At 38.7% G+C, this 21,187-nt stretch overlaps 1 protein-coding gene across 1 annotated transcript in view; it reads right to left on the bottom strand.

Annotated features, from left to right (window-relative positions):
* The window catches only part of Kdm2 (Lysine demethylase 2), a 57,229-nt gene extending 48,488 nt beyond the window's left edge, over nt 1–8,741 (bottom strand). Inside the window, exon 1 of the mRNA XM_083139873.1 lies at nt 8,675–8,741. Within this exon, the coding sequence (XP_082995999.1) occupies nt 8,675–8,740 (66 nt within the window). The 5' untranslated portion in view covers nt 8,741. The remainder of the gene's footprint in view (nt 1–8,674) is intronic.
* Between the last annotated feature and the right edge of the window lie 12,446 nt (nt 8,742–21,187).

Raw genomic sequence — 21,187 nt, 5'->3', positions numbered from 1 at the left:
GTAGGCCTATGCCCTTTAAATACACCATAAAACGTGTTTTGTTGCTATAAACAGAGTTTTAATGCACTTTCTACTGTTCTCTTAGGTTATTTCAGTTAATCCGGACAACTTTACCCCCCAATTAATCTGGATTATCGAGGTTTTACTTACTGTACTTACATTTAAAATTGAGTGTACTGCATTACTAAATAACAATTTCCAAATTTAAATAAACCAGATACTCTGGCTCCACAAACGTCGGGTCGAGGCTCCAAAACACTTCAAGGGGGGAATGGGGTGGAGGGGGGGGGGGTTTAACACTTAAAGGACCTGAAATATCCTAAGATTATGAGCATGATACCTACGATTTGCAGTTGCAAGATTTTAGTCGTAGGAAATAATATAAACCATTAAATCTTATGACAGTGCATGCACATTTAAGATTCGACTAAAAATCGAAATCCAATCGTAAACATGCACTGAATTACCTTAGGATTGCGGGTAAGCATGGGCGGGAATCTCTGTATGCAGACGCTTTTCAACGATTGATTCGACTTTTCTTATTTAGCGTCGCTTGTCTTCCTCTTTTCGCTAATCGCTACGATGAGAATGATGAGTGATGATATGATGTAGGGACATTCACAAAGAACGCCAGGCCGGGATTCGAATCTGGAACCCCTGGCGTCGTAGCGCACTCTGCTAACCACAACGCCACAGAGATCGGAAAAATAAACATATAATTGGAAATTGCAGTATGGAACGAGAAAACAATTATTAAGGCAAGACAGAATACTTAGTTACTGTTAGTCATCACGTACAATGTAATAAAACACTTTCAAGGCTCGTGTTGAGATTATGCACTACCCCTTCCCTGGGATTTAATATGATTGTATTACTCTCTCGAGGGAGTGCCGAAGAATATCAATTCCTCCGATATATCCTCGAAATAATAAAATATGCATGCCGAATAATTTATTTTTTTAACTAGGCACTTCCTATAGAGCGACTACAAGGAAAAGAACCTTCGTCCAAAAGTCTCCGCGCACCTTCGCCTCCATCGGTTCAACTCGAGCCATAAAGAAGCATGCTCGACCCCCCCCCCCCCCCGAGTGAGTACGATGCACAGTAGTCGCGGGTCTGCGCAGGTTTTTTTATTTCCTATGGTTCAACTACAGGGTGAGGCAAAAGTCCGGCACCACTCTTTTCATTTGAAAATCTGGATGCAATACCAAGATGGCCGCCATGATACACACTAGCCCCATCTGGTGTGCCCCACCCCACTTATCCATATCCGAAATTTCATCGCCCTCCGTCCAGTAGTTTTCAAATGAAAAGGGTGGTGCCTCACCCTGTATAGTTACACCTGCCCAGGTAATATGACTGAACCCGTAGTGCATCGTCTATTATTCTTTTGTGAATGTTTATTTAAAAAAATACCCGACTATTGGTTGGTAAGGTACAGTTCACACTGTGATAAATAAATACTACATGGCTTGCTATAACATTCTACAGTTTTAAGCTTCCTGCCCCCAAAATAGACCGACAGATTCAAATTTCACAGTTTTATAACCCAGTTGTAATATAAACTCGTTCTGTCATCATTGCACGCTGAAATTCCACTCCACCACATGGCGGCAAACAACGCGAAAAAAATATTTATAATGTATATTAATGCATGTATGCATTTCGCATCTCATTGATACTACAGTGTGTTTCTTCCACATATTTTTGTTAATTTAGTTTCTTTACGTCGATTTTCTACTTTCTGGGTTAACTGCGTGGATGAGATCTAATTATAAACTGATTACATGGATAGGACAGTGATACGATTTATGCCTTACCCAGAATTCGAACTCTCGTACTTTCACAATAGAAAATCGATAAAACTTACTAACAAGGCATGAAACAGTTTTAAACACAAAGTTTCCAGATATTTGTTAAACTCAAAAAATCAATTTCCCCAATGTTCGAGTTTGTTTTTCAAGTCCACTTTATGTACAGAAAGGCTAATAGAGACTGGGCCTGTTTAAAGTGGGATCTGATCAGTGGCAGTTGGCCCCCGCTCTATGCTAAACCTTATCTACGAGCGAAAGTAAGCTGTCTTTGCCCCCTCCCCCCAGTTCTGGCACCTTGCACCCCTAGTTTTGGAACCCAATCGCCGCCACTGGATCCGATCCATTACGTGCCTCCGCTCGGTATAGAATTCCTCCAAATGGCACCGAATATGTGGTTACGTTTGTTTTATCATGTTCTTAAATTAGCATTCAACACAAACGCGTTCGTTTTCTTAGATCGCTGGTATTTCCTGTATCGACTTTTCTCGCCAATTGGGAGTTTTTTCGGTGCAAACTTCACGCTCAATTGGGAGTGTTATAACTGACCGACAAGACAAACAAAACGTGGAAAGGTTGAAATTATGGACAAGCATAGCACCTTCACGCAATTCCTGTAAGCTTGTTAAAATGTAAGTGTCTTTCACACACGCATTGGCTCTGTCCGAAAGGTACAAAGTACAGTGTCTTTCACACACGCATTGGCTCTGTCCGAAAGGTACAAAGTACAGTGTCTTTCACACACACATTGGCTCTGCCCGAAAGGTACAAAGTACAGACGAAAGTGACGTCACCTAGTAGCGTTCGAAAGCGCCAAGAAGACAAGTACGCACGTGCACAGCTCGCAGTACAGATAGTTGCTGACTAGTTCACGTGATTTTCGCACTCGTTGTTCATTGTTTAAAATCACGGAGGTAGCAAGCCAGCAAGTTGTTGGTTAAAGATCTTCTAATGTGTGGAAATGTATGTGTACGAACATTTGAAAATGCTAGTATGTGATTTCTATGGTGAAAAACAAGTGTTTAAAACGCGGGGAAAACAACGAGTAGTCAGTTTTATTTACTGATCGTATTTGGCGCTGCAGTCGAAGTGCAATTCGAAAGACTTTCACTTCCAGTCCACGACTTGAAGTCCGCACTCCAAGACCATACTCGGAGGATGCTCGCTTCAAGTACGGTCTTGCACATTTCGGACACGGCCATTATTTGTTTCTCAACATGCATGTCACAACACTCATATCTGCAACGAATATCTATAAACGCATTTAGCACGTATTGGAAAAATACCCTCCCCTCCCACTATTCTCTGGTTGCATTCTGGGACTGTTTCCAGCTGTTTACCTACTTTCACGCTTCTTGTCAAGGTTAGGAAATCAACTTCGGTGGCATGTGCTGCCCCTGGTGGTAACAAGTTGCAAGTTACGATTGACAGTGACAAGGGGTGAAGTGAAGTTTGGTTGGCGAGAAAGAAGGGGGAGTTATACGGATTCTAAATCTGATTCATTGATGTTGATGTGCTTTATTTTACTTCCCATTTCTTCCACTTTTGTCTGGCCGGGATTCAAACCCGGGACCCCTGGCGTCGTAGTGCACTGTACAATTTGAATCAGTACCACCAGGCACGCTATTAAAAAAAAAAAAAAAAAAAAAAAAAACTCAAATTACAGACACAAATTCTCGGTGAGCCAGGTACAGCGGGATGCATAGATAGGGAAATTGGTCATTGCCACATGCACTAAAAAAAAAAAAAAAAAAACAGTTTGCCACCTCTGCACCAGTACGATCGTCATCCCCTAAACACGTACGGCGCGAGAGGAAAATGAATGAAAATAGTGAGATTTGTGCATCCAACTAGATTACACGTTGATATTCTTCATACGTATTTATCGCGAGAGCACCTGACGTAACCTGCCTAACCTACTCGCATGTTTATCCCCGCTTCCGTGAACAGGTAAGGCATGCCAGGTTTGGTGCTCTTAGGATACGTTGTTATGTGGACTGATAGATATAATGCACATGCAGTTCACATTGCCCATTGTTAAGCTTATTTGATTTTCTCTTTTTTGCTTTTTACAGAAAACTAAAGTTACCGTGTCCACCGACCTGCTACAAACATCCTCCCCATGTGGTTGTATTTGGGTTGTATCCAGCTTCACTGCTTCAGATGTCAAGAATACGACAGCTCCTTACTCACCCCAGGCCCGTAGCCCGGTAGGGGCCAGAGGGGGGGGGGGCTCATCCCCCCCTTGCATTGTCGTTAGCACCCGATCATTAGGTAGAACTATTGTATAATTTGTTTGTAGTGACAAGTGAAAATGTCGACAGAGGATATTATGTGGTCATAACTTGATGAAAGGACAAATTCACAGAACGAAGATCAGCTATCACATTCCTTCATCTTGTTTATGAACTGAAGTCTAATAGCGGAACGTACAGGGTGTCTACAAATGATTGATAGCGGTTTCATGATGTTACATGTATTATTGAATGTATCACGAAGTAAGTTTGCAGTTTTGTAGAGAAACTCAACAAGTTTTGCGACACATTACAAGTTATTTCAGTTTTATGTTCGCCGCGGCGCCGTTGAGCAAATTCGTGACTTTCCGGAACTCAATGCTTTTTGTACAATCTCAAAATTTAGAGTTTACGGGCCCTTCTTCAGCGAACAACCATTACAGAATACGGGTATCTTGACATGTTAGAAAATTGGCTCATGCCACAGTTGGAGACAGACAGTGAGAACTTTATCCACCAGTTGGATGGTTCTCCGCCCCAGTTCAATCATGATGTCCACAAAATTTTAACCACCAGAGTATCAAACCGATGGGTCGGCCGTTGTGGAAATGATGATAAACAACTGCTGTCATTGCCTCACGGTGACTTTTTTGTGTGGGGAGTTCATAATCATAATCTTTATTTATCCGTTGACCCATTTTTTCATGGGTATGGATTTCGTCAAATCCAGATACAGTACATATGAAAATATAAGATACAGTGCATGAAAAATGTGAAGGATCTAGTGTCTGTGTCTTCATTACAGAGTGATCTAGCAGAACTGCGGGCTCGTATTATCAGTGCTTTCGATCGAATTGATAGGTACAGTGGGATCCATGAGTATTATCGTGCAAATTGTCCATGACTATTTTCATTAATTTTTCTCTTACATCCTATGAATTTTTAAGCGATGAGTTTTTATGTATGCTGGTGCAGAAGTTATCAAGAGCTTGTTTTGAGTTTTCTTTTAATTCTTGAAGCTCTTATTGGGTCAAATAAAGTGCATGAACATGGTGATGGACAATTTGCACGGTAATACTCATGGATCCCACTGTACATGCTTCATCACGTTTGGGAAGAACTTCATTATAAAGTTCGTGTCTGCAGAATCACGAAGAGGGGCATATCGAACATTTGTAATGTGTCACAAAACTTGTTGAGTTTCTCTACAAAACTGTAAAGTTACTTCACAATATGTTCAATAATACACGTACAGTAACATCGTGAAACTGCTTCAATCATTTGTAGACACCCTGTATTTAGTAGGTTGTATAAAGTTTAGAAACTTCTTGCATAGCATTGCCGTAGTCAGGCTGAGCTCCCTCTTGACATTAGGTAAAACAATGTTGTATAATTTGTTTGCAGAGAAGAGTGAAAATGTAGACAGCAGATATTATTTTGCTCACAACTTGGTGAAGGATAAATTCACAGAACATAAACTTCACCTTGTTTATGAGCTGAAGTCGAAGTAGCGGCAAGTATTCAGAAGATTCTCTAGACTATAGAATGTTCTTTCACAGATGAGCTTCTTTATCCGTACAATTTGCTGCCTCTGTTGCGGTCTCCCGTTTAGACAGAAATCTGTGACTTTGACCTCATCATCCACATTCCTTCCATATCTGCATCAAAGGTCAACAGTTCCTAAGTTTTGGGAACGAAGGAAAGTTTTATTCCTTCAGCTGGGGGTGGAATGTAAGGTAGGCATTATAATTTAATATTGTGCATAGTGTAGAATGTAATAAGGCATGATGTCAATAGCAATTAACACTTCGAGAGATGTTTTAGAAGATACCTATACAAAAATGTACTACTTGTCTGATATTTCCAAAGTTTATATTAACTTAATGACCCCCCCCCCCACACACACACACACACACAAAATTATTTACTTTCATTTAACACTGTTAAACGTTTGAAAAATGGACTTGGTTTAAAAAGCCTCCCTGGAGATCAAATCTAGCTACGGGCCTGACTCCCCCCCTCCCCCCTTAATATAGCAATCTTCTATAAAACAACCTCATTTAACGCACCTACCTTAAACCTTCGCCACGTTCACGCTAAACAATGTGAAGTTGTAATAAATGATTTTGTGTTGACTCCAAAACATACAAACAGTGAATTTTAACCCTTCAGTTCATTTTCACGATTTTGTGAATTTTTTCTCTCGTGCATATTTTTTGCTATTTTAGACGCGAACTCGCAACACACCTTGCTGCTAGCAATCTACCAGCGAAAGATGCTCATCTATATGTTCCGTCCTGCAAGCAAACTAAAAGCGAACTACTTCTGTCTGGGCACTGCTTCGCCGAGTGCTCTCTGCGCATGCTGGAAGGCCTGTCAAGCGCAAGAATAAAAAGTACAAAGGTCCCATCAGTCGCCTAGCACGTCCTGCCTCTGGCAGTCGCCAAACCGCGACATCTGAAGTAGAAATACCGCCCCAAGCATCAAAATTCCGACAAACGTTGATTGTTAAAGTGCAGAAGCCGATGATCCGACATATTGCTAATTAATTTGCGCTCACTTTTCTATATTTATCATAAATAAGACTGTATATGCTTAATCTTTCGCAATAAAACTTGTTCGTCACAACACACCAGTAAATTTGACGTCTGCCTTGGAGGAAATTTGCTGTGTAGCACACCAATAATCTATTTTTCCGGATTATGGGGAGATGTGTCCCCTGCCCCCTCCCAACTACGTAGTGACGGCGTTACAAAATGAGTCACATTTAGTAAACACGTAATTACCAAACAAAAATGCGTATGTGGGCTTATCCTTTTTTGCTGACGGTCGACTCCCCGCCTGACCCTTCGGACAACAACGTCCGTGATTTCGACAAACATTTATTTTAAATTTCAGAATTGAAGTAGTTCTCATCTGTTGTTGTTCCCTGAGATCACGGTTGGTCCCCTAGGTCTTTGGTTGTATTTTTTCTCCAGTGGAGGCCTGGGGCTATACGCTACTCAAGTTCCACCTCTAATCCCGAGTATGCTCACCACTGTCTTCAAACCGAAATGGCATAATTGGAATGGCAAAAAGATAACATGGAATCTTCCTTCAGAAGTATAGAAATAATAGTAAAAAAAAAGAAAAATCACTGATACAGTATGATGCATAAATATTAACATGCAAATTGTCCCTTGATATTTTCATTGGCCTTCGCTATTTTCAAACCTATTGTGCCTTAGATTTTACGGGCTTTTAGATAAAATATGGAGTACACATGTAATTGATCGGAAAATTGTTCAAGGAGAATAAACATTGTGATGTACAATTTAACTGCTAATACTTATGCATCCCACTCTACTGATGTTAATGTAGCAGTTGTCCACTGTTACGCAGACATTCTGTTCAACCTTTGTACATATCCATGCATAAAACAATGAATTAACATGAAGATGAACATTTTGGCAGATAATATTTATGCAACCCACTCCACAAGTTCGTGCATTCATTAAGTCATCTCACTGCATTACACAACAAATTTTCACTTTTCCATTAAAAAAAGTGCAGGGTACAAGACTCAAAATAGCCTACTCCTATAAAATTCCAGGATGTAATTTGCAAACGTGCCTCGATTATAATTCCCGACATGATATTATCTAACGAAAACATCGTCATGAAACATAAATTATTTACACTGGTATGATTATAATTTGTGAGTAATTCTTGCTCACAAGAGATGTGCTTCCTAAGATTAAATGCGGGAAATCACATTAATGTAATTTTGTTCACGGACAGTGTGCACGTGAGAACAATATTTACAAACAAGGAAAAGTTGCAACGATTGGGTAATACATTCCACTGCACTTGTTTAAAATGAAATGACAAAAAAAGCAAGCATATATTAATTTCCTGTAAGTTGCCTCCGTGAAGATGGATATCGTTTTTAAAAACTAGATCCTTGAACATAACGTTCAGTACGTAAACATGTTACCTCACTGCTGCTCTCAAGATGTAAGCAGTGTCCCCCACTAACCTGTTTCCTACTATTCTCGTGTGACGGGGGGTACCAAGGTGCATGTGAGGGACGTAATATGTTGTCTCCTGTGTACAAGGAAATGACATTTCCCGCCTTAACATAATTATATGCGACATACACACAGACAAAACGACGCACTGCGAATGTGCAAGTTTTGAAGGTATTAATACAAAATTCGACCATGTAATAGCGTGCGTTTGATTAGTGCTGTACATGCGCTTTTCGTGGGTTTTTTTTCACGCAACGTTCTGGAGCTTGTCCTTGCTCGCTAACTGCTATGCAGCTCATAAAAATTCACAACTGCTTAAACATTATATCGTAAAAGAATTCCACTACAGCGACTAGCACACGGTTACCTTACACTGGCCTCCAAGTTAAAGAAACCTCGCATACCTACAAGCACTCTCCTCTCGATCGTAATACCTGGAAATGCAACCCCCTCATGGATGCTAATCACGAAAGGCGAGAAAAAAAATTTAGTTTCGAACAAAATTACGAACACTTCACAAGAACCCTTTTTGGTTCACGAAACAACTTTTTAGCACATTTCGCAGCATTACCACACCTTAGAAATATTTGGAGTTACAAATGTATACGTTCCTACGTACCGGTCGAATGATATACTCCCGCTGTGGCGTCTGAGAATCTCTAGCCTTCACCCGCCCAGTCGCCATTTTGTACTGCTGCCTCTTCAGCAGCTTCTCGCATCGAGCGATGGGATGTTAGGCGATACAAGTGGAGCGCTTGCTTAACCGAGATAAACCTGATTTCTCGTAGAAGCCAGCTGTGCGACCAGTGCATGCAGCATGGAAATGTTATTTCCAATTCTTCTGATTTCCTCACCTATGTAACAGGTTCTATATTTTCATAAACGGAACATGTTTAAGCATGCTCCCCGGTTACCAAGGACGTATTTATGGGAGAAGGGGTACAGGGGTCCGGACCCCCCCCCAAAAGGATTTATAAAGTCATAAAATGAAATGTACTTCTTAGAATTTGATGTACCTAGGTACTATCATCGATGGCTCTTTACTTCCTCTGAACTTGGAAGGCAAACTTGGATCACAATGCATTGAAGGATAGTACAGAAGATTTATGAACACTACTACTAATGATAACATGAAAAATAATAATAATCAGGAACTTCACTTTTCGTCAACTGAATCTAACATCCTTTTTAATTATTTGATAAATATTCAATACTTTATCTATTTGACATTAATTTCCTTGTTTTAATACAAATTTTGGCGATCTCAAGTGCACGCAAAGCTAGATAATGTGCTGTTATATCTATATTCTTATATCATCTTTTTACGTATTCATATAATAATAAAAATACAATATTAATACATTTACATATTTAATTAATATTTAATTTAATTATTAAACATTTATATTATTTCCGAGACCCTTGGTTCGGACCCACCAACCCGAAATATATTTCTAGATACGCAGGTGGCACGGGAGGAGGGGCGTGCACATGTATTTGATTCAGCTACTACACACACTCAATATTACCAGGCTCTAATAATAAATTATAAAAGTTATAAGAAAGACCCGTGCCTCGAGGTTTGGTGGGGATAGTCTTATCCAAAGTGAAGATGCTTCCCAATTAGTTTCGGTGTAATACAACTAATATTCATTTAATAACTTTCAAAAGCATATTTTTTCAAACCTATCATGAGCGATATGTTTCTTACAGTTTAAGTTAAGGTCCTGCATAAATTAGTTACGAAACGGCTTTTGTAACATTTTTCATAATTTACCATTACGATCTGGTATACTAGCATAAATTGTACGAGAGAGATGAAGTTGATATGTAATCGACATAACAGGTGTAAAAACAAATAGGTAAGGTTAGGTGTAACTCGAAGCAATTAATTTAATAATGATTTTTATTACGCTAACAATCTAATCGCAAATTACCATACAAAAAACTATAAACCATATAATGCACATTACTTATTCGACGAAACATGTTGCATCCTTCATATTAAGTTTGATTAATTGACCTAAGTTCTTGGAAACCTCTTTAAGGAGATGAAAATTGTTTAAAATGTGTGTGGAACGATGGAATCAGATTTGCTCTCAGACAATCAAGCTGGAGACGAATGCTCCTTTGCGTAAGGAGGCAGAGGGGGTACACTTTTCTAAAGAAGTGGTCGCGTCGATTCGAAGATAAGATACAAATTTTCATCAGAAGAGTATATGACTGATCCCATTTTCTTTTGAATATTTAAAATGGAATTTTCCAAACCGAAATACTTACACGAACGAGACGAGACACTACAGACCAACTTGGGGGTACAATGTACTGCTGTACCTCACCCATATTTTTCATAACTTTGTAAGGGGGTGTTCGGAAAACTATACTTAAACCTATATATTGAGAGATTTTGAAAATAAGTGTCCCGATTAGCCTATCTGAACATGAAGTGAATCTAGAATAAGTTTTAATAACTTCTGAGTGTAAACCGAAACAAAAATAAACACAAACATGAACGAGAAGGACCTCGCCACACAGGAGACGAGATGAGGCTGTGACAATTCTCGACTCCTCTCATCGCGATATCATTCCTAGGTGAAATGAAATTTTTTCTTAGATATTTAAACAGGGTTCAATTTGCGATATTATCAGAGGAGCAGAGAGGGAATTATTTTTACCTATGTATTAGGTATACTTATAATTGGACATTAATTACTTAAAATCAAATTTTGATATCGAATGCAACACAAACACAACGCCATTTTAAGTTATACCCTAAATTTAAACTGTAAGAAAATTACATTAGTCAGATGAATGCACGAGATAAATTAAACTCGCTGCAGGTTCTATTGGTAGATTTTGGATTGGATTCGCAAGGTCTTTGAGTAAGATGGGAATGTTTGATTGATTTGTTTGGTTTATTTTACTTCTCATTTCTGCTAATCTGCTTTTGGCTAATCGCGAAGTTGAGGATGAGTGATGATATGATGAAATTGATGATACTCACAAATAACACCCGTGCCCAGGCCGGGATTCGAACCTGGGATCTCTGGCGTCTTAGCACGCTAAGCTAACCCCTCCGCCACGGAGGCCGGCGAGGTGGGAATGTGTTTTGGAATTTCTTTGTAGATGCGAAAATCTTTAACTGTGACGCGCACATGCTTTTGCTTATATTGAAGTTTACCTTTTCACATAAACGAGAAATTGGCATGTCACTCTAAAATACACGCATGTATCTGCATTTAATACCACTACATACAAAAAAAAAAACCTTGGCCGGTTCTTCATATGGTCCACCAAAGATTGAAAAGAAAACAAAACTTTTGAGCATATGGCTTTCCTTGCTTCCTCCGAGATCTGAAGAATTTCGGTTTTAGTAGCCTATATGTAATAATAGTACTTTCAGTGCTTGAAGAGTGTCATTAGGTACAGCTAATTATATAACAAATAAATGCTTCGTCAAATGTGTCACAAATATTTCAAAGTTAGACTTCTTACGAGTTGATCGGGAACCCTCTCAAGTCAGTCTTTTTCTTTTTTAATACAACGCCCTACAGATGTCTGAGTAAATACCAAATACATGGCTTCTAAAAGACATTGGATGTGGTACACATCTGCCATAAATTGTTTAAATATATTTTTATGCGTAGCTATGGGAATTTAAAATTAGAATGAACTGAAGTGGAACTCTTATAAGTATGATATATTCATAATGTGGTTTCTATATCCAGATGATTATTCCTGGTTGGGTTGGCTCAAGATCCTCCTCACCCCCTTTAATCTCAACCTGCATTAAAATGAATAGATGTATCCTTGTTCGCAATTTTCACATTTCGAACTCCTGATTTTCCGTTCCGTTAAATTCAAATAAGCCCAGAACGAAGTCCAGAGCTATATATGTTTCAGAATTGTTATCTGGTTTTAAAATCTGTTTAAAGAAACATAAATTCTAAGAAAAATAAAGAAAAAAAATTAGTTATGCAAATTTTGCATCAAATAACAGGACATTCGTGTGTGCTGTTCTAAAATAGAATATTTCCCATGCCTTCACATTATACCTAAGTATCAAGGACGTATTTAGGAGGGGGTCCAGACACTTCCCCAAAAGACTTACCAAGAAGTAAAAGTAAATAATCAAAATATAATTGTTTAGCATTTGTTATATAATCGATGGTTATTTCCGCTGAACTTATTGGAAGTCAAGGAATTTGGCTCATACGGCTTTGAAAAGTTCCAAAGATTTATGCAAATAACTAATGATAATATCCATAAGATATTAATCAGAAACTTTGCTTTTCGTTAATTGGATCTAACTTTTGTTTGTTATTCAATAAATATTAAATTATTTTTCTATTTGACATTAAATTCCTTGCCAGGGCAGTTGTTTTTATGCAAATCTTGGCGATCTTGACTACATGCAAGCTAGATGCTGTTATATCTCTATTATTTTACTATCTTTTACCTATTCACGTAATAACAACAATACAATATTAATTAACTTACACATTTAATTAATATTTTAATTTAATTAAATATAATTATTATCATTATTATTATTATTATTATTTATTATTATTATTATTGCAACACTTGGTTGGACCCCCCCCCCCCCGAAATGTTTTTCTAGGTACAGTAGTATGTGTGTTTATAGTATATATGGGAGGCTGAATTTTGTACAGCCCCAAATGAAAAACGTTCCTGCGCCACTGCTCGAAGACGTAATGATAACGTCATCGCCTTGTAATCAATGGGTTCCGGGTTCGATGCCGTAAATCCGGTTCCTATTTGTTCATCATATGAACTTGAAAACTCAAAACTCCAAATTCTGGCGCCGATTGTATGTTTTTAAGTTTTAGGGTAAACATTTTTACACACACACACACACATTTACTTAAATTATCTATATATCTATAAACATACAATGTAGGCTATCACTTTTGTCATGACATTCGACAACATCGTGTACGATCTTAAATTAAGAAATTATACAAGCCAGTTTTTCTGTCGTTCATGGGAGCAGATGTATTTTGATCAACTTTAATGCACTCCGCTTGTTAAAGGAACTGACTCGTGAATCGTAAATTTTGAAATAGTTCTTCGAAATCGATTTCAAAGATCACAATAGGGTTTCAACAGCCGTAGGGTGTGCATCATCTCTCCCAGATACGTTGCAAATTCTTCAATTGCTAGTTTGTGGATTTCTTTCGTCAAGGTACATTGGAATTACGAAGAAAGATAAGTGTACGAATTCTTCACAATCGAACAATGTATTTTTTCTTCTTAATTTTAATACCGAATCTAGAGTCAATCAACACCAAACAAAATTCTTCCGAGTTATGTGGTTAATAAATTGGGAAAATGATATTGCTAATCTAAACAGTCATGAGGTTAACATTCACGTGTGAATAATATATGACAGTGGTTCCCAACTGTGCGCCGCGGCGCCCTGGGGTGCCACGAAATGTTCCAATATTTTCAGTGAAATGATATGATTGTTCCAAATGTGCGCCTATTTAGTACTTTTTACACAAAAAATGTTTCTGAATTTGAAATATGTGTTGATTTTTTAACTTCAGGCAAGCAACCTAACCACTAACTGAGCGTTGCAAGTGTTACAGAGGCCTTACATTCTGACTTGGGCGCCGGAAATGTTTTGAAACACTAAGGGCGCCGTGAAACGAAAAAGTTTGGGAACCCCTGATATATGAATTGGAAAGAATTATTACAGGCACTTACCAATAAGGAATCAAGAAGTGTTGAAATACTTTCCTATTTTGGAATGCGTTACTACGTAGTTTGAATGTATGTACAGTAAGATCCATGAGTATTAACGTGCAAATTGTCCATGACTATTTTCATTATTTTTTCTCTTACATCCTATGTGCTTTTAAGCGATGGATTTTTATGTATGTTGGTGCAGAAGTTGTCAACAGCTTGTTTTGAGTTTTCTTTTAATTCTTGAAGCTCTTATTGGGTCAAATAAAGTGCACGAACATGGTGATGGAAAATTTGCACGGTAATACCCATGGATCCCACTGTACTACAATATTGAAAAACTGATGCATGTGTTTTAAATATATAACACGACGAGGAGGTATTACTTTTTAACTGAGAGTGTATTTGCCTTTCGCCTTGTACATGTAACATGAAAAAAATAGGAATTGTAAAATTTATCAGTACTGAGTATATATATTGGTTCGTTATGCAGCTGTAGCACATAAATCCAAAACATGTATTTTCAAATGTGTACAAATATTCCCTAACCAAGCACTCTAATAGATGTTTTTCAATTTGACGTCATCGCGCAGTGTACTCTGGGAACAAATCGAGCAACAGATTCACGTGTGTTAAGGAAAGTGTATGAGAAGTCTTCTTACAGTGAGAAAATTTTAATTTAACCACTTTACACATTTACACGGTTTCTGCAGGGCTCAGGAAAATGTAAAAACCATAAATTTTTAACATGATCAAGATAATCATACACACAAATCTTAGCCGGCATGTTTTCAACGTGGAATCTGATCTGTTTGACCGAAATTTGGAGTAATGAATTGTGGGGGAATTTGTTCGCTCATCCGCTGAATTAGTTTGCATATTTTTTTAAGACATGAGGCTTACGTAAAAAACAAAGAATGCAAAACTATGAAAATCGTTGTTATAAAGAAGCTTTGCCCCATGAAGGAAAGTACATCTTTTCTTTACCCGTGACATACGCTGTCATTCTTCAGACAACGCTCGACAAATGAGACGCTCATCTTATTCGGCCAATAGCCTTAGACAAGACAGACTGAACGCTAAGCTTAATATTAGAAACGTTTCGATTATTGATCGAAGTGTGTCTGCGCAGTGCGTGCACTGAGGACAAGAGCACGCACAGATGAATGAGGCCTCTGACAGGAGATGAAAGGCAAAGAATAGGCAACTGCGGTCGAAAAAAATGAATTCAAAAATAGAAACGCGGGCGAATAAAACAAATGGGGTTGTTACGTTGTCTAGATTAGGCAATTATACGGTAAAGTGAATCCCGATCTTCAAACTAATGGAAAAAACTGTAGAAACACGAATAACTAAATACAGAAAACACACGACAAGCAGATGTTTATATAGGTGAGTCGCAGCCAACCGGTGTATGTAATATATACTAGACATGGCCAAATGAATTCAGATTCGAGTTTCGGATATGTAGGTTCGGCATCACTCAAGCTTTAAGGGGTTTTCAGTACGAAGTGACAGCAGGGTGTATAAGTGAAGAAATCAACAGGTAACGTTAGGTCAATAAAGTCAAGAAATTATTCCATTGGTCAAGCATTTTTTATATTTTTACAGTATAGTGAATTTACATTGTGATGGAGACTGAAGCATTAATTTTTACATGCATTAGAAATTCTTCTCAATCTCTTGTTAAAATACAGCTTCAGTTTTAGTCTTAAGCGGCCTTATGGTAGGGGATTTTCATTGAATAAAAATATCTATTTTTTTTTAATTTCCAACTATACCTCAGTAGGGAGCGATCAAATAAATAGTTAATAAAAAGGAGGGGAAAAGGTCAAGGAAAAGTCAACAATTTTGGATTTGTTATTTTGGTAGACACCCTGAAACGAACCTACAGAAATAAATACACCCTTATGTACCGAAGTGACCCAAGATGTGCCGTTTGTACCTTGCGTGTCACCCGGACTGGACTGTTTATTCAATAGCGTGTGCCGTCTGGTGATGGTGCGCATGGCAGCCAAATGCGTTTTATTTACAGAAGGGGGAGGGAGAAGTGTCGCTTGTCGCTTCTGTGTGAAGCCCCTTGTTGCACAATACACTCAAGACAAAATACTAAGCGTTTCAAATGGAATGCAAAAGATTTATACCCGTGGTAGAATCTTAGATATGGATCCATTTATTTAAGGCGAAGAGTGACAGTTTCGCATAAGCTATGAATTTATTTCAATATCGTCGGAATGGACACTGCTACTGAAAAAAATACAGTAGAAGAGAGTATGAATTTCTCTCCATGTTGCAAATGGAAGCTGTTTTTTAAGTTGATTATTAAGCCACACAGGATCTATAAAACAATATGATGAATACATATTTACAAAATCCCATGTATTCCTTATGGACAAACAACTTCAAGTTACGGCTAATCAAATGGAAGTTCCAACTTATCCCAACACAAACAAAATCTTCAACCTGTCCTGTTCCCGCTGATGTGTTTTTCTACGCCATCGGAAGTATGATATTCCCAAGAGAACAAGTAAAATAATACTCCCATAAGCGTAATGCTAAGTTTTCTCTCTTTCCTACAACCATCAAGTGCAACAGACGTCTCTTTCTCCAGTTCGTCCAGAGGAAAGATCGGCGGGGTGGAGCAGTCTCGGGTCCTCGTGTCTGGCTGGACATGGAAACTGTTCCTCGTGCCCTTGAGTCGAACGCGTTTTATTCTCCCATCATTCCAATGTTACCTCACATTTCAGGGCTTGATAAAAAAGTGTGACTCCAGTGTGTGTGTTAATAATGTCTATCACTGCAGTTAAGAAATATTTTTGGAGGAGTCCTCAATTTAATTTTTTTTCATATCTAATCCATATCTTCATAACACTGAATGGAAATGCTAAAACGGAATAGGAGTAGAAGGGAGGCAAAAAAGGGAGAAGTAGTCAATATTGGGGGGGGAGCATACTGCATAATACAGAAATATCTTATTTTTCCGTATTATTAAGGCGCGTCGCCCCGCTAACGACGTTCGTGAGCTGCGCAGGAACTAAATTGGAAAATACAATTGTCACGGTTGGTGTGGAGAAGAACGATGACTTTTTCCTACTTAGAAGAAACACAATATGCTTATTACCATGTATTATTAATATAAACACAAAACAAAAACAGGGAAATTGGATTCCAGAAGTGAAACTTTACCACACTGCAATTCTTGTTACATTTACTGTAAACAAAAAAATGCTTAATAATATACGAGGGCTATCCAGAAAGTAACTCACGTTTTGGAAAAAAAAGAAGACAAGTGAAAGTAAAGTAACTCACGTTTTGGAAAAAAAAGACAAGTGAAAGTAGACATTTCTTATTATATACATTTTGAAGCGACACTCTTACACTACTTTTCGACATAGTCGCCGTACAAGTTTAGGCACTTATCATAGCGATGAACAAGCTTACAAAGTCCATTGCCATAAACAGTTGGCGCCTGTGACTTCAACCATTTTTGCACACCAGCCTGAAGGTCTGCGTCGTCATAAAAGGCTGCGTTGCTAGCCAGGTCTTCATGTTCGGAAACAAGTGGTAGTCACTTGGTGCGAGATCCGGGCTATATGGCGGATGGTCGAAAACGTCCCAATGAAAGGCCTGGAAAAGTTCCTGCGTCCGGTTGGCCGAGTGCGATTTTCACGAATCGTGTCATTGATTTTTGCGACCAGTTCGACCACTTCATCTGTCACAATGCTCGGTCGCCCACTTCGGTCTTCATCGTGAACGTTTGTGCGGCCATTTATACACATGAGGCACCAACGACTCACTCCACTTTCACTCATCACATATTTATCGTAAACTTCACACAGTTGTCGATGAATCGGTTTAGTGTCTTTCGCCAACAAAAATCGTATGACCGACCTCACTTCACAATTGGCGGAATTTTCAATCGGAGCACTAAAGTTACCAATGTCTTATGAACAGCGCAGAAGCGACACGAGCTTCACACGTCCACAGCTGGATGCGCACTGAACGGGCGGAAGTCCCTGCACAAAATGGCGGCGCTCGCCCCGACCCTAGCGGCACCCCGCCGAAACGTCAGTGACTTTCCGGATAGCCCTCGTATTTTGCCAAATTTTTCCACACTGATTTTCTTTATAGAGGAAAGTTTGTCAAAAAGGCACCCCCTGTCAACCTCTCCTTGGGTAAGTCGCGATGGGTTCAGGTTCCGTTCGTTCCCTGATCTGTTTTGACACTAATGAACGCTGCGACTGTCATTTGTTATATAAAACCAAATGTTATTGTAATGATGACAAGCTTTGATAAGAAGGAAAATATATCATTACCACTGTCGCGGTTATTAAATGTATTACGGGATAGAGTGAAAAATGTGAAACTCCTAAGTTAATATCTGTGTGTTATTTAATTTACAAAGTTGATAGATTGGACGTTTGTTTCCGAAGTCAACTAGCAGAAACAAAGTCCAAATGATGGCGATTCGAAGTAATTCAGTTATAGCACTGACAGCAAATAATTATACACCAGAAAATCTGACAATTTCTTTCTGGTGTTGCTCGATTCTTTTGGTGAACGTTCTACCCCTCTCTTATCCAACACAACGCACAAAACAAACCACGCCCTCTTTCCCTCGACCTTTTGTGGAAAACTAGCCTCAACGCCTAGCAACCGAGTGTTTCCATTTCCACTTCTTCGCTAATCCATTTCCATGGCCAGAAAATGTGTTCAGCCTCACGTTCATTTTCAGTTTCTTACTGCATTCTGAGAACCATGCTTGTGTGCCGAACAATGTTCAAACATATGACAGGGAAAGGAATTATCAGATTTCAAGAAACAGTTTTTAGCTTTTTGAGAAGAGCGGGCCTCTTGCACTGTTTCTAGGAAGTTTTTAATCTCTCCTAACGTTTTTCATGTATTGTGTATTATGCCCTGTGCAGGGCCCTCTACAACCTTGCACTTAAACCTTTCTCAGCCCTTTTTAACTTTAAGATAAGGAGTTTAGACAAGATGACAGTAGCGGCTTCTGCCTATTCGCACGTGCACACCCAAATAAATCTGCAATGCAATTAATGTATTTATACTTATTCACTGGACACTATCTTCTTCAAAATATCAAACTTTCCGAAGCCCAATCGGATTCGCATTACCAGCGCCTGCCGCTGAGATACTTTCGCTCGGAACACAAGTCTCCCTGTGCTCGTTTGCCGCTGTTTGCAGCACGCAAGAAAAGAGAAGAGATCGCGGTATTATGGGCTTCACGCACACTGTTAGCGTTGTATTCACGATACAGCAGTGTTGCAATCCCGTTCCTTTTGAGATCGTGTAGCGGAGTAGAGGCAACCCACACATCGTCGAAAATCGAGTTTTTTTTTTTTGTTTTTTTTTTAAAGGAATTTCTATCATATCTTCGGCCACACTGTTCCTGTTTCAGTGGAAAGTGTTTGCTTTCATAATGAAAGGAAAAACTGTATATAGCGAAAGCAGTAAAATTTTCTCCTAATTAGGCTGGGTGTGAACACCCAACGATTTACTTCACGCGACGCCACTGGTAATAATACGGATACGGTGGAAGAGAAACTACAAAGAGGGCAGTGTGGAGTGGATTGAGTGAGTACTGTTATTTTCCTTAATATTTATTATTCTCTTGATTTCGCTTGCTTCTGACGGTCATTAGAAGTAAACAACTGCTAGATAGATTACAACTGATTTTGTGCATGTGGTCGTTGGATCTGCTGCCTTGTTTGCAGGAGTGGCTCAAGATAAAATTTTCACCCGGGTGAGGTGGACTCTGGCGCCTCCCACTTCCCACCTTCCTCCAAAATAAATCATAACCATGTTATATATTTACGGTTTTAATGACGAAAAATAATAGCCTTATTTTATAAAAAAAAATACTTTAATACTGTTCTATAACACGTTTATTGTAGGTATATGTAAATTTAATACCTATAGATCGGTATTTCTATGTTTATAGTGATTTTGTCAGGTTATCGGATGTTCAATTCTATACCCAATAACATCGGTCTTCTCGTGATCGACGGAAAATTCACCGAAGTATTTCCAATTTATATATATTAATATTTTTGATATTTATCATGAAATAAAACTCCCATACCCTAATTTTCAGTAAAAGGTGGTTATAACTTGGGTTGCCAATACATTTAGCATCATAATGTACTTTGCGAGTACGGTGTACGGTGCGAGTATTTGAGAGGGGTTAAATAACACTTCTTCTGGACACGAGTCGGAAGTGCACACCTATAAAGTCAGACCACGAGCAGCCACTGCAAGATAACATTTCCTCGTACATTTTGAGGCGTGCAAAATGGCCACATGTGCCGATGCACGTAAAAATTGTAATTCATTAATCACCTGTGCGAATTAAGCTTCTTGCTTTTGTGGGGGATGCATATTTGTGATTTCATTTCGGGAGGTAGGCTTTTGGGGTATGCAAATTTGTATATGTTACCAGTTAGTAAACTATGGCTTGTGGTTATAAGTACCCTAGAACATTGGTTCTAACCTTGGTCATTAAATCTTATGATTACTTTTGCACGTAATTTAGAAACACTATATTTACATTCTGAGAAAGGCCAAACTCATACGCAAAAAGAGCTATTGAAATAATAACACAGAAAACTTGAACAAATTTATATTGTCAAGTTCAAACTTAACGTCCCTGACTTACCTACAAGTTTCTGGTGAACACTTTTCACCAGTATGCCATGAAAACAGCCTGCTATTGTGTCGGCTCGGTGAGATTGGTCACTTCCGTAGGCGTGGCCATCATAAATAAATTAGCTAATCATGTTATAAAAAGGGTCCCGCTTAAGCATTGAAAAAGAGCTTCTTAAAAGCTACTCACGACAGCGACCTTCAGCGAAGTTGGAAAACAACCGCTGACATTGCATTAGGCCGACACAGTATGAGAATCAGCGTTTTTCCTCAGAATTGCCGTTGCCAAAGGACGAGATCGAGTCAACCGTCGTAATGGCCAATAGTTCGAATTTCATTTAAATAGGTCGCGAGAAAAAATATCTTTCTTAGTTGTCTCCCGTCAGATGAAGTAGTTACAAACGAACGATCTGGAAGTTTCAAGTTTATCGTTTTAGGTCTACGAAAGTACAGAGTTTGGAGCCCAGAATTGCTCCCTCGTCTGTTTTATTACAGAGTAGGGCCACATCGCAACGAGGACCAGCGGAGAAGAGATTACAGCAAAGATTTAGACTTTAGACGACTTGCAGAACGGTGTCCTTCTTTAATCCACAAGGCTGCTTATACTTTTCGGCAGGGAAACCTTTGATGACCACCATTAATGGACACGAATGATTTTACAATTGTGCTTTGATACATAGTTAAGAAATGGTATGCTCTGAATTCAATTTTCTTTGAGAGGGATAAAAACAACCCTGGCAGGAATTAAAATAATTTT

Source organism: Lepisma saccharinum, chromosome 18, assembly GCF_977018435.1.
Source record: "Lepisma saccharinum chromosome 18, izLepSacc3.1, whole genome shotgun sequence".
NCBI lineage: Eukaryota > Metazoa > Arthropoda > Insecta > Zygentoma > Lepismatidae > Lepisma > Lepisma saccharinum.
The sequence above is the reverse complement of the archived record's forward strand: the minus strand, read 5'-3'. Positions and strand labels throughout refer to the sequence as shown.